This window comes from Mobula hypostoma, chromosome 11 (assembly GCF_963921235.1).
Source record: "Mobula hypostoma chromosome 11, sMobHyp1.1, whole genome shotgun sequence".
Lineage (NCBI taxonomy): Eukaryota > Metazoa > Chordata > Chondrichthyes > Myliobatiformes > Myliobatidae > Mobula > Mobula hypostoma.
In genome coordinates this window covers 87,528,750-87,554,819 of record NC_086107.1, presented here as the reverse complement: position 1 = coordinate 87,554,819, position 26,070 = coordinate 87,528,750, and the positions used below count along the sequence as shown (strand labels likewise).

At 48.1% G+C, this 26,070-nt stretch overlaps 1 protein-coding gene across 1 annotated transcript; it reads right to left on the bottom strand.

The window, feature by feature from the left end:
• Positions 1-689: 689 nt before the first annotated feature.
• On the bottom strand, positions 690-25,054 carry LOC134354341 (carbonic anhydrase 4-like). The gene is made up of 9 exons (XM_063063275.1): positions 24,918-25,054; positions 17,939-18,003; positions 17,144-17,173; positions 16,668-16,835; positions 13,940-14,088; positions 13,506-13,595; positions 12,890-12,962; positions 2,159-2,322; positions 690-1,669 (listed from the first exon to the last, which is right to left on the bottom strand). The coding sequence occupies exons 2-9, from the start codon at positions 17,994-17,996 to the stop codon at positions 1,403-1,405; spliced, it is 999 nt and encodes a 332-aa protein (XP_062919345.1). The 5' UTR covers positions 17,997-18,003; positions 24,918-25,054; the 3' UTR covers positions 690-1,402.
• Positions 25,055-26,070: the final 1,016 nt, after the last annotated feature.

Genomic DNA, 26,070 nt, shown 5'->3' with positions numbered 1-26,070 from the left:
CACTTGTATCATCAGCGAACTTGATGTGTTCTGAGCTGGATCTGGTAGTGCAATTATGTCTGCAGAGTAAACTGGTGGAGCAGTGGGTCTGATATCTTTGGTATCATTGGGGTTGTCAGGGAACAGAACAGGCAATTCCAAAATGATGAGTCATCCTGTTTCCTCATTCCCACCCCACCATCCTTTCTTCCCTCTCCTTCCTGTATCTCCTCCTCCCTTCCCCATTTCTTCTCCCCCCTTCCAACCCACCCACTATCAGCCTCACACTCACTCTTTCTCATTCCATAGTCACCAACCTCCCCCGGCCTTGTTCTCGCACATTCTCCCTTCTCCATTTGTCCTCTTTAGTTAGGACATTACCCTCCTCCCACCCCCCCCCACTCCCACACCCAATCTCATCTCAGCTCTCAACACCCCTCTTCCATTCTCATTTCTCCTCTTTCATCAGTACATTTTCCTCCTGTTCCCCGACATCACCCAAATACCCCTCCCAACTAACCTCCTCCACTCCCCCCACACACACATACTCACTCTTCCTCTTATTCTCATCCAAAACACCTCCCCATCTCCCCTCCTTCCTTCTCTCTCATTTCTCATCTTTAATCAGGACATTCCCCCTGCCTCCCTACTATGGGGACCCAATACTGGACAAGATGTATGTAGTATGGACTGGACACAATCCTCTCACGAGACACAATGTCACATATAAAGTGCAGTTTAATCATTGAAATAATTATGCATTGAGATAATATGAACTGACACAGTAATTCAGGCACCATGCCCAGCCACCCATCCTGTCACCAGAGAAAATGATGGGGTGCAATCACACAAAGGTGATTGGGACCGCATTTCGGCTCTGCTCCCTGTGGAGCTCTGCAGCTGACAGTCCAGACTCTCAACACAGGGAGGACAGAGTGCTAAGCTTGTGCCCCCATCCTGATGGCACCCACCAATGTTCCACAACCCATTAGCTCGAAATGAACTGGACTGGACATCAGATTGATCAGGGAGAGAGTGAACTCCTCACTGGACTGGATCAGACTTCCCATTGGAGTGGATCTAGGTGTTCTGTATTTATTTAATAAGTTATTGATTGGTTGATTGATTTTTTTGAGACAGCTGCAGAAAAGGCCCAATGAGATGCACTGGCTAGCACCCCACCCATTGAATCCTAGCCCAATCACAGGACAATTTATAATAACCAATTAACCTACGATCCCTCACCAGACTGGATCAGGTTGGATGGGGCACCTTCCTGTCACATCAGGTGCTTATGATTCGATTCAATTTGATTTTATGGTTTAAGGCTCCCTCTATCAGTCCTTATAAACACTTCAACTCCCCCCTCTCTGCCTGCCCCATGTGGGGCAAGGGAGTGTCATTCACTGTGGAGGAGAGGAACTCAGAGCAACTTCAGGATGGAAGCCAGAGGCAGGAGCAGGCCAAGGGGGTGAGTCCAGACAGTTGAGCTCCCTCCGGTGGTGGTGGGGTTGGTGGGGGTGGTGGGGATGATGGAGGGGGTGGTGGTGGGGATGACTGTGGGGGCTGCCTGGGATGCCTCCCGTGAGGCCCAGATTGGGTTCCTGTTCTCCTGGACGGGCCGGAAGTTGTTGAGCAAGTGTATTCCTTGGGTGGCATTGACAAAGAGGTCGGCGTAGAAAGTTTCCACCTGTGAGGGGAGAGGGCAGAGGGGTGAGAGAAGGGAAGAGAGGAGTCATTCACCAACCATCCAGCGGTCAGACAGAGGGCAGACTTCCCACCGCGCTGCCCTGTCATACCCTTCCAGCTTCAGACACAGGGAAGTTCCCTCCACACCATCCCATCGTACACTACTGATGTCAGACAGGGAGAATGAAACTCCCTCCACACCATCCTGTCACCGGCTTCATCCTGTTGACTCTGTTTCTCACTACTGGTATGAGACACAGAGTGAAGCTTCTTGCATGCCTTCAAGGGTCAAATACAGAGTGAAGCTCCCTTCACACCATCCCATCACACACTCCTGGGGTGAAAGACACAGTGAAACTCCCTCCAGGCTATTCCATCACACACTCCTGAGATCAGACACAGGGAAAGGCTCCCTCCACATCATCCCATCACACACTCCCTACGTCAGACACAGAGTAAAGCTCCCCCCACAGGCAGATGATGTACGCACCAGTGATGCATTGAGGCGGATGGGTTCTTCGAATACAGTCCAGAGGACGATCTCGTTACACTCTGGAGTGGTGAGGGAGCCATTGTACCGGTAGTATTTGGTGAGGTTGATGCTGTCAATGAGATCCATCATCGAGAATGCCCCATCAAGTGTGAGTTTATCACCTACAGAGGAGAGTGGGGTCAGGTGAGGTGGTGGAGAGGTCAGAATCAATCACAGAAACAGGTAATGATCTGGATAGTTCCCTGAGCCACGTGCAAATTGGCATAGGTTTAATTAGATCATAGAATTAAATATGTGGCTCAAAGATTGGTATGGGAGAAGTATGTTTTAATTTATGGGATATTGGCAACTGTACTGGGGAAGGAGGGAACTGTTCGGATGTGATGGGATCCACCTGAACCATGCCAGGACCAGGATCCTGGCACATCGCATAACTGGCCTCTGGATAGGTTTGGGTTTTAAACTAAAGAGTAAGGGATGGGTTCAACAGTTGGGAAACAGTTTGGAACAGTTTGGAAACATAGGAATAAAGTAAAATGCAAGGAGGGTGTGGAAGAGGTTACTGAAGTCCCCAATGTGAAGAATTAGAAAGTCTAGAAAGGGATAAGAATTTAACTTCAGGCAACATGGAGATAATATTGAGAAGAGTGGTGAAAAAAGGACTGAAGGTATAATATTTGTAACCATAAGACATAAGAGCAGAAATAGGTCATTCAGCACAGCGAGACTGCTCCACCACCTATCATGATTGTTTTATTATCCTTCTCAACCTCATTCTTCTGCCTTCTCCCCCATAATTTTTGACACCAGAACTAAACAAGAAATTATCAAAGTCCACTTTAAGTATACTCCATGACGTGGCCTCCACAGCCACCTACAGCAAAAAATTCTACAGATTCACCACCCCCGGCTGAAGAAATTATTCCTCATCTCTGTTCTAAAGGGTCATCCTTGTATTTTGAGGCTGTGCCCTCTGGTCCTTGACATCCCCATGAAAGGAAACATCCTCTCCACACCCTTTCAAGAGTCGAAAAGTTTCAGTGAGATCCCCCTTCATTCTTCTAAACTCCAGAGACTGCAGAAAATGCTCCTCATACATTGACCCTTTCATTCCCACACATTATTCTCATGAACCTCCTCTGGACTCTCAACGATACCAGCACATCTTTTCTCAGTTAAGGGGCCTAAAATTACTGACAATACCCCGTGCGGTCTAACCAAAGCCCAATAAATCCTCAGCACTACATAGTTGCTTTTATATTCTAATCATCTCAAAGTGAATGTTAACATTGCATTTACCTTCCTTACCACTAACTCAGCCTGCAAGATAACCATTAGGGAATCTTGCACAAGGACTCCCAAGTCCCTTGGAACCTCTGATTGTTGAATTTATAGAATAGTTTATGCCTTTATTCCTTCCACCAAAGTACATGACCGTACAATTCTCTACACTATATTCCATACACCACTTCTTTGTCCATTTTCCCAATCTGTCTTAAGCCATTCTGCAGACTCTCTGCATCCTCAACTGCATTTGCCCCTCCACATACCTTCATACCATCCGCACGCCTGTCCACCAATGCATCAAATCCTTCATCCAAATCATTCATGTATACAGTGAAAAGAATATTTGAATGCACACTGTATATGAAATAAGCTTATGGTGCAGCTAGAAATTGCCAGGTATGATGTTCTGGGCATCACAGAGTCATATTTGAAAGATCATAGCTGGGAACTTAAAAACCAAGGATACACGTCGTAGCAAAAGGATAGGCAGGTCAGCAGCAAGGGTGGAATGGTTCCCTTGGTAATAAATCATGTCCTTACAAAGAAGTGATATAAAAGCAGAAGATGTCGAATTGGTGTGGGTATAGAAACTTCAAGGATAAATAGACCATGATGGAAATTACATTCAGGCTTCCAAGTAGTACAAATTACAACAGATAGAAAAAGCATGCAAAAAAGAGTAAAGATGTTGGGGATTTCAATATGAAAGAAAATTTGAAAAATCAGTTTGTTGCTGGATCCCAGTTTGAAGAATGCTTAAGAGATTACTTTTTCAAATAGTTTATGGTTGAGCCCACTGGGGAAAGGCATTTTTGGATTGGGTGTTGTGTAATCTAATTGATTTGATTTGGGAGCTTAAGATAAAGGAACCCTTAGGAGGCAGTGATAGAATTCATAAACACAAGAAAGTCCGCAGCTGCTGGAAATCCAAAGGAACACACACAAAGTACTTGAGGAACTCAGCATGTGAGGCAGCATGTATGGAAATGAATAAACAGTCAACATTTTGGGCTGAGACACATCTTCAGCACTGAGAAGGAAGGGTGAAGATGCCAGAATAACAAGATGAGGGGAGGGGAAGGAGGCTAGCTGGAAGGTGATAGGTCAAGCCAGGTGGGTGGGGAAGGTGAAGGGCTGGAGAAGAAAGAATCTGATAGAAGAGGAGAGTGGATCATAAAAGTATGTGAATGAAGAAGGGACCCAGGGGAAGTGATAGGCAGGTGAGAAGAGATAAAAGACCAGATTGGGGAATACAGAAAGAGGGGGAAGAGAGGGGAAGATTTGTTACCAGAAGGAGAAATCAATATTCTTGCCCTTAGGTTGGAGGCTTCACAGACAGAATATAAGGTGTTGCTCCTCCATCCTGAAGTCTCCTCATCTTGGCATGGAGGAAGCAATGGATTTAAATTTCCGAATGGGAATCAGAAATAAAATGGGAAGTTCCACTAGTAGCGGATGGAATGGAGGTGCTTGACCAAGCTGTCGCCCAGTTTACCATGGATCTCACCAATATAGAGGAGGTTGCATCTGGAACACCGGGCACAGTAGATGATCTGGGAAAATTCACAGGTGAAGTGTTGCCTCATGTGAAGGGACTGTTGGGACCCTGAATGGAAGTGTATGGGCAGGTGTAGCAGTTAGGCCACTGGAAGGGATAAGTGCAGAGAGGGAGATATGTGGAGAGGGATGAATAGAGGAGGGAATTGCAGAGGGTGCAATCTCTTCAAAAGCAGATAGTGTGGGAGGTAGAGCTATGTTTGCTGGTAAGATTCCTTTGGAGATGGCAGAAGTTGAAGAGAATGATGGGGTAGTAGGTAAGGAAAAGAAGAACAATTACCAGATAGAGTGATGGTGTACACCCCAGGGTTCTATATGAGGTGGCTGAAGAGATCGTGAAAGCATTAGTAATGATCTTTCAAGAATCACTAGATTCTGGAATGGTTCCAGAAGACTGGAAAATTGCAAATGTCACTCCACTTTTCAAGAAGGGAGAGAGGCAGAAGAAAGGAAACTATAGGGCAGATAGCCTGACCTCAGTGGTTGGGAAGATGTTGGAGTTGATTATTAAGGATGAGGTCTCAGGGTACTTGGAGGGACATGATAAAATAGGCTGCAGTCAGCATGGTTTCCTCAGGGGAAAATCATGCCTGACAAATCTGTTGGAATTCTTTGAAGAAATAACAAGTAGGATAGGCAAAGGAGAACCAGTTGATGTTGTGTACTTGGATTTTCAGAAGGTCTTTGACAAGGAGCCACATGTGAGGCTGCTAAACAACCTATGAGCCCATGGTATTACAGGAAAGCATGAACAAAGCAGTGGCTGATTGGCAGGAGGCAAAGAATGGGATTAAAGGGAGTCTTTTCTGGTTGGCTGTGGGTGCCTAGTGGTGTTCCATCGGGTCTGTGTTGGGACCTATTCTTTTGTTACATTATATGCCAATGATTTTGATGATGGAATTGATGAATTGATGGCTTTGTTGCAAAGTTTGCAAATGATGTGAAGCTAGGTGGAGGGGCAGGTAGTTTTGAGGAAATAGAGAGACTACAGAAGTACTTAAACAGATTAGGAGAATGGGCAAAAGAAATGGCAGATGGAGTACAGTGTCGGGAAGTGCATGGTCATGCACTTTGGAAGAAGAAATTTAAATGGAGAGAAAATACAAAAAAAACAAGGAGCAAAGGGACTTGGGAACCTTTGTGCAGGATTCCCTAAAGATTAATTTACAGGTCGAGTCTGCGTTGAGGAAGGCAAATGCAATGTTAGCATTAATTTCAAGATGAGAATATAAAAGCAAGGATGTAATATTGAGACTTTAGAAAGCACTGGTGAGGCTTCACTTGGAGTATTGTGAGCAGTTTTGGGTCCCGTATCATAGAAAGGATGCGCTGAAACTGGAGAGGTTTCAAAGGAGTTTCACGAAAATGATTCTAGGATTGAATGGCTTGTTATATGAAGAGCGTTTGATGGCTCTGGGCCTATATTCATTAGAATTTATTGGTATGGGGGGGTGACCTAATTGAAACCTATCGAATGGTGAAAGGCCTTGATATAATGGATGTGAAGAGGCTGTTTCTTATGTTGTGAGCATCTAAGACCAGAGGGCACAGCCTCAGAATAAAGGGCCATCCTTTTAGAAATTAAATGAGGAGGAATTTCTTTAGCCAGAGAGTGGTGACTATGAAATTCTTTGCCACAGGCAACTGTGGAGGCCAAGTCTTTATGTATATTTAAGGCAGAAATTGATAGATTCTTGATTGGTCAAGGTCTGAAGAAATATAGAGAGAAAGCAGGAGACTGGAGCTGAGAGGAAAATTGGATCATGGAAAATAGTGGAGCAGACTTGATGGTCCAAATGGCCTAATTCTGCTTCTATATCTCATGGCGTTATGACTGTTAGAGCAGCAGAACGATGGGGTAAGCTTGGATGAGACATCCATGGCTGACAATGGAAATCGAAGCAGCATAAAAGCAAGAGAGAGCATGGAAAATAGGAAAAAATAGTGGGCAGCTAAAGAATTGCAGAGCTTTTAAAATCCAGCAGAAGGCAGCTAAAAAAAGGTTAGAAAATATGAAACATGAACATCAGCTAGGCAATAATAAGCCAGCCAAAAGGGGATAGTAGAAGTTCTTTTTCCAGATATGCAGTATAGAGAGTAAAAGAGAGATAAAAGTGGACATTGGGCCATTGGAAAATGATGCTGGAGAGGTAGTAATTGAAACAAACAAATGACAGATGAACTGCTTAAGTATTTTACATTATTCTTCTCTGTGGAAGACACCAGCAGTATGCCAGAAATTCATGGAAGTCAGGAGGGAAAAGTGAATGTTGTCGTTATTACTAAGGAGAAGGTGCTTGCGAAGCTGAAAAGTTTGAAGGTAGATAAGTCACCAGTACCAGCTGGACTAAACCCTGGAATTCTGAGAAGGTAGCTGAGAGGCATTTAGTTGTGATTGTTGAAGAACCATTAGATTCTGGTATGGTTCTGGAGACTGGAAAATTGTCAAAGTCATGCCATTCTTTAAGAGGGGAGAAGGGCAAGGGACAGGAAATTATGGACCAGTTAGTCTGATTTCAGTGGCTGGGTAGATGTTATAGTCCTTTATTAAGGACAAGGTTCAGGGTACTTGGTGGCACATGATAAAATAGGCTGAAGTCAGAATGGTTTCCTTAAGTGTGCAACTTGGTGGCCTAATGGATATGGAGTCTGATGCAATATCATCAGAAGATTGTAGGATAATGACCTACCTCAGTTGTGAGTTTATTAGGCATTTGGCAAATGTCTATAAAACTAAGTGTGATTTAAGCAGAGTGGCCACTGTGCAAGTGTACAGACTGGAAAGCTAGACATTTTGGTAAGAAAAGGGGCTAAGGTAAATTTATTTCTTTCCTTTGAGAGTGGTGGATATATGGAATGCTCTGCCCCAAAAGCCTGTGGAGGCCAAGTCTCTGGATGCTTTCAAGAAAGAGATGGATAGAGCTCTTAAAGATAGCGGAATCAAAGGTTATGGGGATAAGGCAGGAACTGGATACTGATTGTGGATGATCAGCCATGATCACAGTGAATGGTGGTGCTGGCTCGAAGGGCGAAATGGCCTACTCCTGCACCTATTGTCTATTTCTCCTAGCTAGAATGGTTCCAGTGTCAATGGTGTTTTCTTCACTTCAGATATGGGAGTTCTGCATAATATCCGGTCTCCCTAATAGCTACATTTGCATGAGGTGCATCCAGCTGCAGCTCCTTACAGACAATGTTAGGGAACCGCAGCTGGAGCTGGATGACCTTCAGCTCATACAAGAGAGTGAGGATATGACAGATAATTGCTGCAGGGAGATTGTCATTCCTAAATTGCAGCAGGCAGGTAGCCGGTGACTGTCCGGAGAGGAAAAAGGAATAACCTGACAATGCAGAGTACCCCTGTGGCCATTCCCCTCAATAACAGGTATACTGTACTGCTTTGGATATCATTGAGGGAGGGGACAACTTCCCAGGGAAAGATGTAGTGACCAGTAATATGGCACTGATTCTGGCTCTGTAGCTGAGAAGGTAAATGGAGAGAAATGCAGTGGTATTTGAGCATTCTATAGTTTGGGGAGCAGACAGGAGATTCTATGGGCATCAAAAACTCTGGCCCACATGGTATACTGCCTCCTGGGTGCTACGATCAAGGATATCTCAGATCAGGAGCACAGCATTCTAAAGGAGGAGAGTAAGCAGCCAGAAGTTGTGGTATATATTGCTATCAACGATATACATAGGAAAATTGATGAGGAGGCTAGGTAGACAGCTGAAAAGCAGGAACTCAGGGGTGGTAATCTCTTAATTATTGCCCATGCCATGCACCAGTGAGGGTAAGTATAGGATGAATGCTTGGCTGAGGAATTGGTGCAGGGGATATTGTTTCAGATTTCTGGATCATTGGTATCTATTCTGGGAAAGGCAGGACCTGTACAAAAAGGTTGGGCTACACCTGAACCTGAAGGGTACCAAGACCCTGTGGAAGATTTGTTAGAGCTACTGGGGAGCGTTTAAAATAGCTTGGTAAGGATATGGGAACCAGAGTGATTGGTCAGAGAATGGGGTCATTTGTGTAAAATTAGATGCAGTGTATCAGAGGAAGGATAGGCAGTTGATAGGGCAAAATTGCAGTCAGTGGGGTGGGTTAAATGAATTATGTCTATTTTAATGAAAGAAAAGTTGGGAACAAGGGTGAGGAGCATAGAACACAGGTCAGTATGTGAAATTACAACATTGTTGCCATTACGGAGACTCAGCTGTCACAAGAGCAGGAATGACTTGGGGTTTAGATGTTTCAGATGGGACTGGAAGATTGGTGGGAGTAATATTGCTAATCATGGATATATTACAGCTGTAGAAAGGAAGGTTGGTGCGTGGCCAAGTGGTTAAGGTGTTCATCTAGTGATTTGAAGGTCACTAGTTCGAGCCTTGGCTGAGGCAGCATGTTGTGTCCTTGAGCAAGGCACTTGCAGCATGGGCAACTGCTGATCTTCCATACAACCTTGCTCAGGCCTGCGCCCTGGAAACCTTCCAAGGCACAAATCCATGGTCTCATGAGACTAACGGATGCCTATTCTATTCTATTTTGTGTAACGAGTCAGTGTGGATGGACTCCAGAAACAGGAAGGGAGCAACCACTATTGGGAGTATATCATAGCCCTCCCAATAGCAGAGATATTGAGGAGCATTAATTGGGGACAGATTTTTGGAAAGGTGCAAAAAAGAAATAATGGGCTTATCATGGGTGACTTCAACTTCCCTAAAATTGATTGGTACCTTCTAAGTGAAGACAGTTTAGATGGGGCGGAGGTAAGTGAGGTGTGTCTGGGAAGCATTCCTGATGCAATCCGTAGTTCTGCATACTAGAGGACAGGCCATAATGGATCTTGTGCTAGGCAATGAACCAGGTTAGGTGTCAAGCCTCTCGGATGAGCATTTCAGAGAGATTGTTCTGAACTCCCTGACCTTCACTATAGCAATGGAGAGGGATAGGAGCAGACAGTATGGGAAGGTATTAAATTAAGAAGGGGAGATTATGAGGCAGACATTTGGAGCATCAGCTGAAATAGATAAGAGTCCATGAAATGCACTTTGGAAATGTGAAGGTTATTTAGGGAGAACTTACATGGGGTTCTAGGATTGGTTTGTTCCATTGAGGAAGGCAAAGTGTGTTAGGGTTAAGGAACCATGGTTGACAAGACATGTGGAAAGTCTAGGGAAGAGGAAGAAAGCAGCTTAATAATGGACTCAGCAGAGCTAGAATGGGGGCATGAGAAGGCCTTGGTGAGTAGAATTGAGGAAAACCGCAAAACAGTCCACATTTGGTGCTGAGAAGGAGGATGATTAGAGTGAGGGTAGAAATGATCAGAGAGTCACAGGAAGAAGGGAAGGTTCTGAACGATATTTGCTTCAGTGAGAGGGACCTTGATGTTTGTGAGGTGAGCACAAAGTGGGCTGGTATGTTAGAACATGTTGAGGTTAAGAAAGTGGATGTTCTAGAATTTTTGAAAAGCACTGGGACAGATAAGTTCCTGGGGCTGGCATCGATATACCCCAGTTCAGAATCAGAATCAGGTTTATTATCACCAACATGTGACGTGAAATTTATTTACTTAGCAGCAGCAGTTCAATGCAATACATAATCTAGCAGAGGGAGAGAAGAAAATAATAAATAAAATAAAACATAATAAATAAACAAGTAAATCAATTATGTATATTGAATATTTTTAAAAATCTGCAAAAACAGAAATACTGTATATTAAAAAAAGTGAGGCAGTGTCCAAAGCTTCAATATCTATTTAGGAATCCGATGGCAGATGGGAAGAAGCTGTTCCTGAATCGCTGAGTGTGGGCCTTCAGGCTTCTGTATCTCCTACCTGATGGTAACAGTGAGAAAAGGGCATGGCCTGGGTGCTGGAGGTCCTTAATAATAGAAGCTGCCTTTCTGAGACACCGCTCCTTAAAGATGTCCTGGGTACTTTGTAGGCCAGTGCCCAAGATGGAGCTGACTAGATTTACAACCTTCTACAGCTTCCTTCGGCCCTGTGCAGTAGCCCTTCCATACCAGACAGTGATGCAGCCTGTCAGAATGCTCTCCACGGTACAACTATAGAAGTTTTTGAGTGCATTTGTTGACATGCCAAATCTCTTCAAACTCCTAATAAAGGACAACAGGAAGCGAGGAAGAGATTCCTCATGCATCTTTTCAATGATCTTTTTATCCTGACTGACCATAGGACTAGTACCAGAGAAGTGGAGGGTAGCCAGTGTTATTCCTTTATTCAAGGAGTAGGGATAACCCTGGTAATTTTAGACCAGTGAATATTACTTCTGTGTTGGGCAACTTATTGGAAAGGATTCTTAGTGACAGGATTTACAAGAGTTTGGAGAAGCATAGTCTGATTAGGGTAAGCCAGCATAGCTTTGTGAGGGGTGGGTCATGCTTCATAAGCCTGACTGAATTCACTGAGGATGTGACAAACCATGTTGATGAAGGTAGAGCAGTGGATGTGGTGCATATGGATTTTAGGTATTTTCTAAGGTTCCTCATGGTAGCCTCATTCAGAAAGTCAGAAGGAATGGGAAACTTGGCTGTGTGGATTCAGAACTGGTTTGCCCATATAAGGAGGGTGGGGTGGTTGTATGTAGAGCACTTCCAACTTGGACATTAATGACTAATAGTGTTCCACAGGAGTCTGTTCTGAGACCCCTGCTGCTTTTGATTTTTATAAATGAGGAAGGGGAAAGATGGTTTAGTAAGTTTGCAGGTGACCCAAAGGTTGGTGGAGCAGTAGATTGTGTAGGAGGTTGTCATTGGTTACAACGAGATATTGACAAGATGCAGAATTGACCTGAGAAGTAGCAGATGGAGTTCAACCCAGAAAAGTGTAAATTGATTCACTTTGTAAATTCGCATAATACATAGTTAATGCAGGATCCTTGGCTGTGTGGAGGACTACAGGGATCTTGAGGTCCATGTCCATGGATCCTTCAAAGTTGTTGCAGAAGTTGATAAGGTTGTTAAGAAAGCCTTATTATTCAGGAGATTGAATTCAAGAGCTGCATCTCTACAAAACCCTGATTAGACCCACACTTGGAATATTGTGTTCAGTACTCGTCACCTTATTATAGCAAGGATGTGGAAGCTTTGGGGAGGGTGCAGAGGAGATTTACCAGGATCCTTCCCTAATAAGAGACCATTTCTTATGAGGATAGGTTGAGCTTTTCTCTTTGAAGCAAAGGAGATGATTTGATAGAGGTGCACAAGATGGGAAGAGACATAATTCAAGTGGATAGACAGAGACTTTTCCCATTACTAATATCAGTTAGCACAACACCATTACAGCTGAAGGCATTGGAGTTAGGAGAGCAATCTTGACATCGTCGGTAAGAAGCTTATATGTTCTTCCCATGAGATGTGATTTTCCTCCCGCATCCCAATGACGTACCTGTTAATGGTTTAATTAGTCATTGTAAATTGTCCTGTGATAGGTTGATTGTTGGCTGGTGTTGCTCATTGGGCTGGAAGAGCTTGCTCTACGTTGTAGCTCTAAATTAATTAATTAATAGTGATTGGAGGGAAGATGGTGGTGAATTTGTGGAATTCATTGCCACATACGGCTGTGGAGACCAAGTCTCTGGGTATATTTATTGCTGAGGTTGTTGGGTTCTTGATTAGTAAGAATGTCAAAAGTTCAAGGGAGAAGGCAGGAGAGTGGGGTTTAGAGGGAAAATAAATTATTCTTGATTGAATGGCAGAGAAGACTGAATGAACTGAATGGTGCAGATCTGCTCCGATGTCTTATGGTATGTCAAGGTATCTCCTGAGAGAAGGGGTCTGAGAGCCATTGGTCAGGATATAGATCTCCCCCTGAGAAACAGTGGTCAGGGTGCAAATATCAGCTGGCATTCTGTGTGACCTACCATCCTCTGTCAGGTTCGAGACAAGTTTGGTCAGGTTTTTCCAGGACTGGTCCTCGGAGATGTTGGATTCAATCTGGAAGACAACTCTAGTGTCATGGAAGTGGATATCACTCGGGGAGTGAGGGAAAGGGAGGTAAATCTCCGCCCCACATGCCCCCTCCAATTCCTCTCACCCTCTAACTCACTCCCAGTTCCTCTTGCCCTCCAACTCTTCCCCTTCCACCTACCCTTCCCCCTCCCAGCGACCCTCCCACTTCCCCCTCCCCACTCCCTCTTCCATACTTCCTTCTCCCCAATCTTTCCTTCCCTCTCCCCACTCAGTCCTTCCCTCTCCCCCTCCTTCCCCCTTTCCACCCCTACTTCCCCCCCTTTCCACCCCCACTTCCCCCCCTTTCCACCCCCACTTCCCCCCCTTTCCACCCCCACTTCCCCCCCTTTCCTCCTCCACCCTCCCCCTTCCTACTCCACCCTCCCCTTCCTCCTCCCTTCCCCCTCCCTTCCCCTCACTCCTCCGCTCTCCCTTCCCCCTCCTCCCTACCTCTTTGCACTTCCTCCTGCCCAACCCCTCCCCCCTTCTACTCCCCCCCTTTTCCCTCCCCTTCCCCCCTACCCTCACCTGGATGAGGAATCCCAGCACTGCCAGTCCCTCTGGCTTTTTAAAGACGTCGGTCAGGTTCAGTCCCTGCCGTCGGTGGACGATGTGGAGCTGATGGTGATGCAGATGGGGTCAGTGGTGTCAGTGTCAACAACCCCACCCCTCTCTCTCAATGCATTTGCTCTACCCCTTTCCCCTTTCTCCCCCTCCGGACCGCTTTCCCCATCCTCTCCACTTTCCTGATTCACCCTTCCTAATCCCTCTCCCAGAGCCCTCACCCCCACTTCCAGACCCCTTCCCCCTCCTCCTCTATCTCCCAGCCCCTCCTCCCTCATTCCTCTCCACCATATTCCACACTTCTTCCCTCCTCCCATATTCTTCCCCCTTGTCTCTCTTGCCCACCCCACCCATCCCTCCCACACCTCCCTCTGACCCACCCTCCCCAACATGCTCACCTCCATGTTGGCCTGCCTGCCATCCATCCAGTGCTCAGACCCCCCATAATGGCTCCCATTGCCCCAGTGCAGGTGGAACTGGGTGGCGAGGTATGTACCAGGCAGTCCACCTCCGCTCAGCTTCATCTGGGTGCTAGTGGTGACTCTGACTGTAGCATAGGCAGAGCAGAGATGTAGTCAGGTTAGATTGTACAGATACAGGCCCTTTGGCCAACCCAGATGCCTATCTCAGCTTATCTTATTTGCCCATGTTTGACCCCTGTCTCTCTGTGTACCTGTCCAAGTGCCGCTTAAATATTATTAAAGAGCCTGCCCCAACCACTTCCTCTGACTCTTTCACCCTCTGCATTCTCGATTCCCCATCTCTGCGTGCATTCACTATACCAATGCCCCTCATGATTTTGAGTATATCAATTAGATCACCCCAATGTCTTCTGTGCTCCTAGGAATAAAGACCCAGCCTCTCTCCATAACTCCAGTCCCTCGAGTCCCTGTAACATCCTCATAAATCTCCTCTGCACTTTCTCCAGCTAAGTATCTAAACATAGTATTTTAGACCTAAACTGCTAAGACTAAACAACACTCCAGGAGTGTCCTCACTGACATAACCTCACAACTCCTATACTCAGTGCCTTGACTCATGAAGGCCATTGTGCCTAAAGCCTTCTTCATCACCCTGATGCCATTTTCAAGGAACCTTGTACCTCTACTCCTAGATCCCTTTATTTTAAAATGTACTTCAGGGTCCTGTGAAAGCCAACCTTGATTTTGACTTTCCAAAATGCAATACCTCATCCTTATCTGAATTAAACTCCATTTGCCATTCCTCGGTCTACTTACCCAGCTGATCAAAAAGCCCCTATAATTCTTGACTAAAGGCTGATTTATACTTATGCGTACGGGCTACGCCGTAGGCCTGATTTATACTTTTGCATAGCCCTACGCCATAGCGAGCATGCGTAGTTGTGTCTGCGTCGCTCTGCAATTCACCGCCAAAACGCTAGTTGGCGGTGGGGTTTCTATTTCACTGTGTAGAGTGTCTTCGTGAGAGGCATGGTCGAGGAAATACATTTCAAATATTTTCGGATGTTGTCAGGTAGATTTGACAATTCGGTTCATCATCTCCAACCATTTATTTCACGTCAGTGTACAGACATGGCAGAGAAAAGCAACCGGAAATGCGATGCTACCAAGCGAACCAATCACAGTTGTTGCGGTCTGCATCGCCGTGATGCGTGAGTTACTTTTTTGGGGAGGTGCATGTCACCTTACAGTGTAGGGAATGCAGTACCTACGGTGTACATTTGACACAGAAGTATAAATTGGGCTTATCTTCTTTGCTGTTGAAATCATCACCTATTTTAGTGTCATTTGCAAAGTTACTAACCAGGCCTTGCACATTCTCATCCATAGTGTTGATATAGATGAAAGACAACAAAGGGCCCAGCCCAGGTAGTTAACACTAGTCACAGGCCTCCAAATAGAGACTCAACCTTCTACCATTGCTTCCAACGGTGAGCCAATTATTTGTCCGGTTAGCAGCTCTCGATAGATTCCATGCAATCTAACCTTCCAGAACAATGTACCATCTGGAACTTTAACAAAAGCCTTACTGAAGACCATATAACCACATTGACTACCTTACCCTCATCAACCTTCATGATCTCTTCTTCAAAATTCTCAATCCAATTCGTGAGACATGACTTCCTACAGACAAATGTGTGCGATCAAATTTTAATCAACCTGTCTTTCCAAATGCTGGTATATCTGGTCGTTCAAACTTCATTCCAGTAACTTCGCCACCACAGGTGTTAGTCATTGATCTGCCTCCCTCGTACATTGTAGTCCCTCTGTTCCTCAATATTCCCTACTATTCACAGAGTGTGGCCTACTGTCTCTTGGGTAACAAGGTCCCTCGGTTCTTCAGTGCCCCCCACCATTCAGAGCGTGTGGCCTATGCTCCCCTCTCCCTCCTGCCTTCTTCGTTCTCCTCATATCCCTCTCCCCTTCCCCTCTCCTTACACCCCTTCTCTGCTCCCACTCTCCGGAACCCACCTTCTTCCCTTCCCAACCCTCTCCTGTCCCCTTTTCCCAATCTCTCTCCTCTCCCTCTTTCCCAACTCCTCCCCTTCCACCTCTTGTTCCTCAATACACCAAGGTCCCCCTGTTCCTCAATGCCCCACCATTCACAGTGTGAGCCCCCCTCTCATATGCCAGGGACCCTCTGTTTCTTGGTACTCCCGCCCATTCACTGTGTGTGTCCTAGCTTCTTACACTGAGGTCGCTCTCTGCTCCTCGATACCCCTCACCTTTCATGATGCTTATCCTACCCTTGTACGCTGAGGTCCCTCTCTGTTCTTCAGTGTTTCTAATGCCTCAGTCAGAAACCCACAAGAGAGACTGAGGTCAATTGAATGCAATTTATTCAGTAGGGGTGGCATTAAGGAGTAACAAAGGGACCTTGCTCCCTGGCAGATTCCCAGTTACCAGTGAATATACTGTGGAGAGAAATAGTGAGGAGGTAGGCCTTCCAAATGCAGATGGCAGGTCAGCATGAGGGGTGATACAGTGTGCTCTTTCTGAGCCACGCTGGGTTGGAAGAAGAAAATGGGGAGGGTAGGGGTGCTCCCAGCTAGCCAACTGGCCCCTGAAGGAAGCTGGGCTGGGAGTCTCCTGGTGTGTCGTTTCCCTCCCACCCCCCGCATCCCACCTCCATGTCCCCACTCACTGGTGTTCTTGGTGTGCATGATCTCGAGCAGCAGACTGGAGTTGTCATAGTTTTGGAAGGAGAAGGGACCGAGGTTCCACTTCCGGACTGCTTTGTCCGTGTTGATGTTGACTGGGGACTGCTGGGTGCCATTGCAACCCGGATACTTGGCAGGCCACTTGGCAGGAGCTAGAAGAGAAAAATTAGGAATCATCCTGTGTCTGTGTGTCTGTGTGTCTGTATGTATGTATACATGGGTGCTTCCCTGTTCCCCTCTCTTAGGGAGAGATCTTTGCAGATCTTTACACTGACACTGTCTCTCAGACCCTCCCTCTGACAACCGGTGCCAGAAGGGAGAAGATGTGTGTCTGATTCTCTGTGACGACCTTGCTGGCTGGCAGAGGAGAGGATGGCATGTTCAACACCTCGTCTCAGGCGGAAGAGTGGAGAGGACTGCATGTCACAGGCCACAAGGTACTTGTTGTTTATCAACTTACCACATGCAGGGTCATGGTAGCAGAAAGGACCTAGAAAAAATAAAGAGGAAAAAAATTACAGTTGGACCACACTGGGAGCACCACGCACAGTTCATGTCCGTCTCCCCTGGGTTAGACCTACACCGAGAGCACCATGCACAGTTCACGTCTGTCTCCCCAGGTTAGACCTTCACTAGGAGTACTATGTATGTCCCTGTCTCCTTATTCTCGGATCAGACACAAACCAGAAAACCTTTCACGATTCCTGTCCTTGCATCTCCTGGGACAGATCCATACCAAGAGCACTGTGCCTAGTTCCTGCCTCCATATCCCTGGATCCGACCCACGCTGGGAAAACTATTAATGATTCCTATCACCATATACCCTGGTCAGAGCTACACTAGGAGAACCATGCACAGTTCCCATCTCTATATCCTGAGTTCAGTCTGAGATCCCTCGTGCAGTTCCTTTTGCCATACTCCTGGGTCAGACACACAGCGGGCGAACTCTGCACGGTTCCCGTTTCCATATCCCCTGGGTCAGACACACAGCGGGCGAACTCTGCACGGTTCCCGTTTCCATATCCCCTGGGTCAGACTCACTCTGGGAGAACCTGGCACAGTGTTTCTCTTCCTATACCTAGTTCACACTCTAGGAGAAGTACCAGTCTCCATATCCCTGGATCAAATCCATAACCATGCATGGTTCCCACCTCCATATCCCTAGATCAGACCCACACCAAAAACACCAAATGCTGTTCCCATCTCCTTATCCCTGGTCCAGACACACAGTGAGAACAGTCGCTTTTCAACTTACCGGTAGCTGCATTGAGTTGTTGGATTCCCAGGAGCAGGATGGCGATTAGAAACATCATTGTCTCCCTGAAAGCAGAACACAGAGGATACCATGACCGATTTCGGGAGGACAAAATGCTTTTATTTCTCCCAGGAGAAATCAACGATCTGTTGTGAGCTGCAAGACTCCCCAAATGATTGGGGAATTGTCACCAAATTGATTAACACAGAAAGCAAGCCTTACAGCCCAATGCGTACATTCCAGAATCAGAATCAGGTTTATTATCACCAGCATGTGACGTGAAATTTGTTAACTTGGCAGCAGTTCAATGCAAAACATAATATAGAAGAGAATAAATAAATAATAATAATAAATAACTAAATCAATTACAGTATACATATATTGAATAGATTTCAAAAACGTGCAAAAATAGACAGAACTACTGTATATTAAAAAAAGTGAGGTAGTGTCCAAGGGTTCAATGTCCATTTAGGAATCAGATGGCAGAAGGGAAGAAGCTGTTCCTTAATTGCTGAGTGTGGGCCTGATGGTAACAGTGAGAAAAGGGCATGCCCTGAGTGCTGAAGATCCTTGATAATGGACGCTGCCTTTCTGAGACACCCCTCCCTGAAGATGTCCTGGGTACTTTGTAGGCTAGTGCCCAAGATGGAGCTGACTAAATTTACGGCCCTCTGCTGCTTCTTTCAGTCCTGTGCAGTAGCCCCCTCCCATGCCTGAGAGTGATGCAGCCTGTCAGAATGCTCTCCCTCTTTATCTTCATGAATCTCTCGTGCTTGCATTAGCAACACACACTAAATGCTGGAGGAACTCAACAAGTCCAGCAGCAACTAATGGAGGGAACCAAACAGCCCGTCTTGCTGAGATTTTCCCTCATTTTGTGTGGGTGTTACTCAGGATTTCCAGCATCTGTAGAATCTCTTATGCCTCTGTTGGGACCAGATTCTTGTCTGTCCTTCCTGCCTGTCCAAATACTTCTTTAATAAAGGACTGTTCTTGATTCCACCACCTTCTCTGACAGCTTCTTCAGAACCAGAATCAAGTTTATTATCACCGACAGAGGCTGCGAAATTTATTTTGCACCAGTGGTACAGCACATAGTTACATAAATAAAAACAAAAAAATGAATAACTTGAGGGAGTGTTCATGGACTGTTTAAAAATCTGCTAAGAGGGGCAAAAGCTATTCCTAAAATGAATGTGTGGGTCTTCAAGCACCGTACCTCCTCCCTGACAGTAGTAATGTGAAGAGGGCATGCGTCTGGTGGTGAGGGTTCTCAATGCCAATACCGCCTTCTTGGGGCCTCTTGAAGATGCCCTGAATGGTGGGGTGGGCTGTGCTCGAGATGCATCTGCCTGAGCTTCCAACCCTCTGCAGCCCCTCGCTATCCAGCGCACCGAAGCCTCCATGGTAGGCAGTGTTGTAATCAGTCAGAATCCCCTTCACAGCACATCTATAGAAAGTTGCTAGTCTTTGGTGACATACCATATCTCCTCAAACTTCTAAACTGTGGCATGGCAGCACAGGGGTTAACACAATCACTTTGAATAGCTGCAATCCCGCCGCTGTCTGTAAAGCATACGAGTTGGGATTAGTAAATTGTTCGTGCTGGAAGTGTAGCTCTAACCTCATTGATCTGATTAGATGCAAACAATGGATTTCAATTGTATGTTTTGATATACTTGTGCCAAATAAAGCGAAACCCAAGTCTTATCATTATTAAAATATTACAGCTGCCAGCATGCCTTCTTTGTAATTGCATCGATATCTTGGGCACGGGATTAATCCTCTAAGGTACTGACGCCCAGGAACAGTCTAAGATATACCGGTTGGTAGGTTAATTTGTCATTGTAAATTGCTCCATAATTAGGCTAGGGTTAAATCAGCGGAGGGCCCGAGAGGACTACTCCACACTGTATCTCAATCAATAACTAAAAAAACTTGTAGCTGCTTCCCTTCCCACCACTGACTTCTCAGTGGACCAGAGCACACGGATGACCCAAGCCCACTGAGACCAGCAGGAGCCAGCAATCTGATCTCCCTGCCGGAATGCAGTGGGACCAGCCACTCCAGGAAGAGATGGCGGAGCAGAGAGCAAGGGTGTTTTTGTTCCTCATTTGCCAGTCAGTGGCCTTGCGAGGTGGGGTGACCCACCCCGCCCACCGTTTTAGAGTTGCTTCCCTGTACATGGGTTTTGCTGACCGCTCTGGGATCCAGTGGGGTTGGGAGCAGTGGGGAAGGAACCACACTCCTGTTTTTCTCTGTGGTTATCCAGGGATCTCTCCATGAAGATCCCTCTCCCTTGTATCCCTGGGGAGCCCATCTTCCTGTATCCGTGGTGAGTTTACTCTCCTTTATATCTGAACAGACCTCCCTCTTGCAAATCCGTGCAGGGAGCTCCCCTCTCTCCTGTATCTGTGTTCCTTCCTCAATATGTAGGGAATTCCTCTCTCCTTTATCTGCGTGGAAGCCCACTCTCAACCATTAGGCTTTTGAACCAGAGGGGATAACTTCACTCAACCCATCATTGAACTGTTCTCACAACCTTTGAGAGCACTTTCAAGGACTCTTCATCTCAGTTACTTGCTATTTATTTACTATAATTGTTTTTTTTATTCTTTCTTTTTCACACAAGTTGTTTTTCTATCCTATTGGGTGAGGTCTTTCATTGGTTCTATTGTGAGCATAGACAGTGGGAGTGACTGGGAAGCGATGGGGTCCGTCTGTGCATCACACAATGGGATTCATTGGGAGTGCTGATGAAGGGAGTGAATAGAAAGAGCTCGGGTCCACTTGCGGAGGGGTGGGAATGAGGGTGGGTCAGATCCTCAGGCTCTGACCTCCAGCGTAGTGGTTACCACAATGTTCTGACAACTCAGGGCATTCCAGAGTTCAATTCTGCTGCCATTCTGGAAGGAGTCTCTGTACATCCTCCCCATGAAATGAATGGGCTTTCTTTGGGCCCTTCAGTTCCCTCCTGCAAATACCTACTGGGCAGGTTAATTAGTCATTGCAAATTGTCCCAAGGTTAGGTTAGATTTAATTGGATTTGTCAGGAGCATGGCTTTAAGTAATGATTCTGATTCTAAGTTCTGGTCACCCAGCTATAGGAACGGTGGGATTAAGCTGGAAAGCGTGCAGGAAAGATTCACCAGGACGTTCCCAGGACTGGAGGGTTTAAGTTATAAGTAAAGACTGGATAGGGCTGGAGGGCTGGGGTTATTTTCCCTGGAGTGAAGGAGGCTGAGGGTGAGCAGTCACCATCCTTCTCCCCCAGGTTAGGGGTGTCTAAAACTAGAGAGCACAGGATTAAGGTGAGAGGGGCAAAGTTTAAAGGGAGAATTTTTTTGCCCACATGGGGGCAGTGGGGATGTGGGTCGAGCTGCCAGAGGAAGTGGGAGAGGTGGCTACAATTAAAAGACATTTGGACAGGTACACAGATAGGAAAGGTTCAGAGAGATAAAGTCCTACAGGGACCAGCTCAGGGAAAGACCTTGGGAGTAGTGGTGCTGAAGGACATGTTTCTGTGTTATATAATGCTCTGAAATGCTGTATTGATGCGGGGGGGGGGGGGCTGTGGCTGAAGAAGGAGGGAGAAGGGGAAAGGAAACTGCCAGAGTAAGAAGAGGGGTGGGTGGCTACATACTGAGCAGCCTTGGGCAAGAGGATGTATATGGACCAGGCCCTGATACACAAGATTAGTTGATGGAGCATTCCACATAATGAGAACAGGAATCTGCAGGGAAGGGAAGGAGGATTGACAGGAGAGGGAAGGCAATGGGGGGGGGGGTGGAACGGTGGACTGAAGTGAAGATAAAAAACTCATTGAGTCAGGAAGAGGGAAATAGAAGGTGGGAAATTGGGCTGTCAAATGGTGAGCTTCCTCTCACCCCAGTGCCTAGAATCATACACCTGGGGAGCACCCCCCCACCATAATCCCCACTCTTATATCCAGAGAGATCCCCCTCTGAGGGGCTGTACCCAGACTGCTCCCTCATCCCTCCCTCCTGTATCTGGAGAGCTCTCTTTCATCTAAGGGTCCTGTACCTGGGAAGCTGCCTCACATCCCACCCACCCATACCTGGAGAGCTCCCTCTCACCCCAATGCCCTGTACCAGGGAGCTTCATCACACCCTCCTCTCCTCCATCCGCATTGCTCTTTTCTGAGGGTCCTATATCTGGGGAGCTCCATCTAAATACACCCCCCCCCCTTCTGTGGAGCTCCATCACACCGTGCCCTCCTGTATCCAGCAAACTCCATCCAACCCCAGGATCTTCGGTCTGGGTCCTTCTGCTTCTGTGGAGGGAGGGTTTCAGAGTAATAAATATTGTGTTGAGCTCTGTGTGTGTGTGTGTGTATATGTGCGCTCAAGTGTATTTGTAGGAGCTGAATGTGCGTGTGTGAATTACAAACACTGACTTGAACAACTTGTCCAGCAGTACAATAGGACTGTAATTAAGTGGGACGGCACTCTCTCTAGAGATTTTTCCACACAGAGGGCAGTTGGTAAATGGGTCGAGCTGCCAGAGAAAGTGGGGGAGGTGGCTATAATTATTTGAACAGGTACGCAGAAAAATAAAGGCCAGATGCTACCAGAATGAGTCTGATATCTGAATTTTGTTCCTTTCCGCGCATCGGGCGGCAACCTCGCCGTTTCTTTAACATTTGCCTATTTTTTTTACAAAAAAAAGAGTCCGAGTTGCTTGCTTGCTCGACGCTCATCCCAGCACGGATGGAAAGCAAGGAGCTGGCCGGATTCCAACCCGGGAACAGTCGCCTCGAAGTCCGCTGCGGATGCCATTACACCGCCGGCCGGCCCCATATAAATGAACCTGGGCTGCTGTTATGTGCGGGAGCTGGATACCTGAGCCAGAATTGGTGGGAGTGTTTAGCGGGAGATTGGTGAACGTTTCCAGCCTGAAAGAGTGCGAGAAAGACGGAGTGTGTGCCTGCTGGGGAGGGCAGGTTCCAGCCTGGGGAGATTTGACTCGGAGAGACTGGTAACCTAAACTATAGATCCTGGAAGATTTCTATCCCGGAAAGGTCAGTAACTCGGGCAGGTCGGTAAACTAAATTGATAGGTGACTTTGGAAGATTACTGACCAAGAGAGGTCAAAAACTCTGGAGATCGGTAACCCAGAGAGATAATTAACTCAAGGAGGTCAGCTACTTGGGCGATTGGTAATCCCCAGGGATCATCAACAAATTGTGATCAAACGGGGGCAAAGTGGATCACTGGAGAGATGCAAGCCACTTACCTCCCCTCCTTCTTCCTGAACAGACCACTCCTCGTTTTCCCACCCCTCACCTCTCCTTTTCTCCCTCCTCTTCTCTGCCTTTCCCCTCCCCTCTCCTCTCCCGCACCCCTTTCCCTCACCTCTCCCTTACCCACTTTTCCTCACCTCTCCCTGACCCCCTTTCCCTCCCCTCTCCTCATCCCTTTCCCCCTCTTCTCCCTTATGCCCTTTCTCTCCCCTCTCCCTTACCCCCTTCCCCTCCCCTCTCCTCTCCCCATCCCTTCCCCCCTTTTCCCTTACCCTTTCCATCCCCTCTCCTCTCCCTTACCCCCTTTCCCTCCCCTATCCTCTCCCCATCCCTTTCCCCCTCTCCCTCCCTTCCCCTTACCTCCTTTCCCTCCCCTATCCTCTCTCCCTTCCCCCTCTCTCCCTTCCCCTCTCTCCCTTCCCCTCTCTCCCTTCCCCCTCTCTCCCTTCCCCCTCTCTCCCTTCCCCCTCTCTCCCTTCCCCCTCTCTCCCTTCCCCCTCTCTCCCTTCCCCTCTCTCCCTTCCCCCTCTCCTCTCCCCTCCCCACCCCTCCCCTCTCCTCTCCCCACCCTTCCCCTCTCCTCTCCTCTCCCCACCCTTCCTCTCCCCTCTCCTCTCCCTTCCCCTTTCCCTCCCCCTCCTCTCCCTTCCCCTTTCCCTCTCCTCTCCTCTCCCCACCCCTCCCCTCCCCTCTCCTCTCCTCACCCCTCCCCTCCCCTCTCCTCTCCCCACCCCTTTCCCTCCCCTCTCCCCTCCCCTCTCCTCTTCCTTCCCCTCCCCTCTCCTCTCCCTTCCCCTCCCCTCTCCTCTCCCTTCCCCTCTCCCGTCCCCTCTCCCTTCCCCTCTCCCTTCCCCTCTCCCTTCCCCTCTCCCTTCCCCTCTCCCTTCCCCTCTCCCCTTCCCCTCTCCCCTTCCCCTCTCCCCTTCCCCTCTCCCCTTCCCCTCTCCCCTTCCCCTCTCCCCTTCCCCTCTCCCCTTCCCCTCTCCCCTTCCCCTCTCCCCCTCCCCCTCCCCCTCCCCCTCCCCCTCCCCCTTCCCTGCCCTCTCCCTTCCCCTCCCCTCTCCCTTCCCCTTCCCTGCCCTCTCCTCTCCCTTAACCCCTTTCCCTCACCTCTCCTCTCCCTTACCCCCTTTCCCTCCCCTATCCTCTCCCCATCCTTTTCCCCCTCTTCTCCCTTCCCCCTTTCCCTCCCCTCTCCCTTCCCCCTTTCCCTCCCCTCTCCCTTCCCTTTCCCTCCCCTCTCCCTTCCCCCTTTCCCTCCCCTCTCCCTTCCCCCTTTCCCTCCCCTCTCCCTTCCCCCTTTCCCTCCCCTCTCCCTTCCCCCTTTCCCTCCCCTCTCCCTTCCCCCTTTCCCTCCCCTCTCCCTTCCCCCTTTCCCTCCCCTCTCCCTTCCCCCTTTCCCTCCCCTCTCCTCTCCCTTCCCCCTTTCCCTCCCCTCTCCTCTCCCTTACCCCTTTTCCCTCCCCTCTCCTCTCCCTTCCCCTTTCCCTCCCCTCTCCTCTCCCTTCCCCTTTCCCTTCCCTCTCCTCCCTTACCCCTTTTCCCTCCCCTCCCCTCCCTTCCCCTTTCCCTCCCCTCTCCTCTCCCTTCCCCTTTCCCTCCCCCTCCTCTCCCTTCCCCCCTTCCCCCCTTCCCCCCCCTCTTTCTTCCTCACCCTATTTCCTTTCCGCCGGTCATCCCGGTCTCCCCCCGACCCTGAACGAGGAAGGGACTTACCCTCGTGTATCGAGCTTTTCTATACGTGTCCGACCGAGAAGGACTGCGTTCCCTGGAAGGTGAATGTGCACCTGCGGGGTGTGTTGCTGCTGACGATTCTGCCTGTCCCCGCGGCGAGACTTAACGCATCAAAGTCGTTAATCGCACTTTTATGTATTTGCTGCCACCGCGCCGCCCCTCCAGCAGCGCACACCCTCGGCACCGCCCTTCTCACTGAGCTGCTCCCTCCGCCGGGAAACGATCACTCGGCAAAGTCCTCCCGCTCCTTTGCACCTTTCACTCCTCCACCCCCGTCACCTTCCAACAGTGTCGCCTTCTTCTCTTCCCTCCTCACCCATCTGCCCCCTCCTACCCATCTTCCCTCCCCTTTTCGCCCCCACTCCCTTTCACCTTCTCCTTTCCCCTCCCCTTTCTCCTCAATCTTATCCCCTCTCCTCCTCCCTCTCTACCACTCCCCCTTCCTTCCCCATCTCCCCTCCCTCCTCCCACATCTCCTACCCTCCGTCCTCTGCTTTTCCCTCCTCCCCTCACCTGCCTTGCCACCTCACCTCTCTCTCTAGCACTTCCCTCCTCCTATCCCCTCCTTCCCCCAATGCCATCAAATCCTTCCCCTCCCTCATTTCCCCTCTCCTCACCCATCTCCCCTCCTCGTCCTGCCCTCTTGACCCATCTCACCTCCCCTCTGCTGCCTCCACTTCTCCACCTCATCTGCCTTCCCTCCTCCCCTCCCCTGCCGTTTTCCTCCTCCATCTCTCCCTTCCATCCCCTTCCCACGTCCACTTCACCTCCTCTCCTCCCCAAGCCCAACCCATCCTTCCCCTTCCCTTCCACTCCCCTCCTCACTCATCCTCTCTACCCTCCTCACCCATCTCCCCCCTCCTCCTCACTTGCCCTCCCCTGCTCCCTTTCCCCTTCTCTTTTCTCATAAGACCATAAAATATTGGAGCAGAATTAGGCCATTTGGTCCATTGAGTCTGCTCCACCATTTCATCATGGCTGATTCAATTTTCCTCTCAGCCTCAATCTCTAACCCTTCATATCCTGACCAATCAAGAATCTATCAACCTCTGCCTTAAATATACACAAAAGACTTGGCCTCCACATCTGCCTATGACAAAGAATTCCAAGGATTCATCAGTCTCTGGCTAAATAA

Bases quoted from the DNA above. Each gene is read 5' to 3' on its own strand.
- LOC134354341 (XM_063063275.1), bottom strand. From the start codon at position 17,996: ATGATGTTTCTAATCGCCATCCTGCTCCTGGGAATCCAACAACTCAAT. The intron at 14,089-16,667 runs GTGAGTGGGGAC...CCTATGCTACAG, and splicing joins CATGCACACCAAGAACACCA to TCAGAGTCACCACTAGCACC. The intron at 1,670-2,158 runs GTGCGTACATCA...CTCCCCTCACAG, and splicing joins TCCGCCTCAATGCATCACTG to GTGGAAACTTTCTACGCCGA.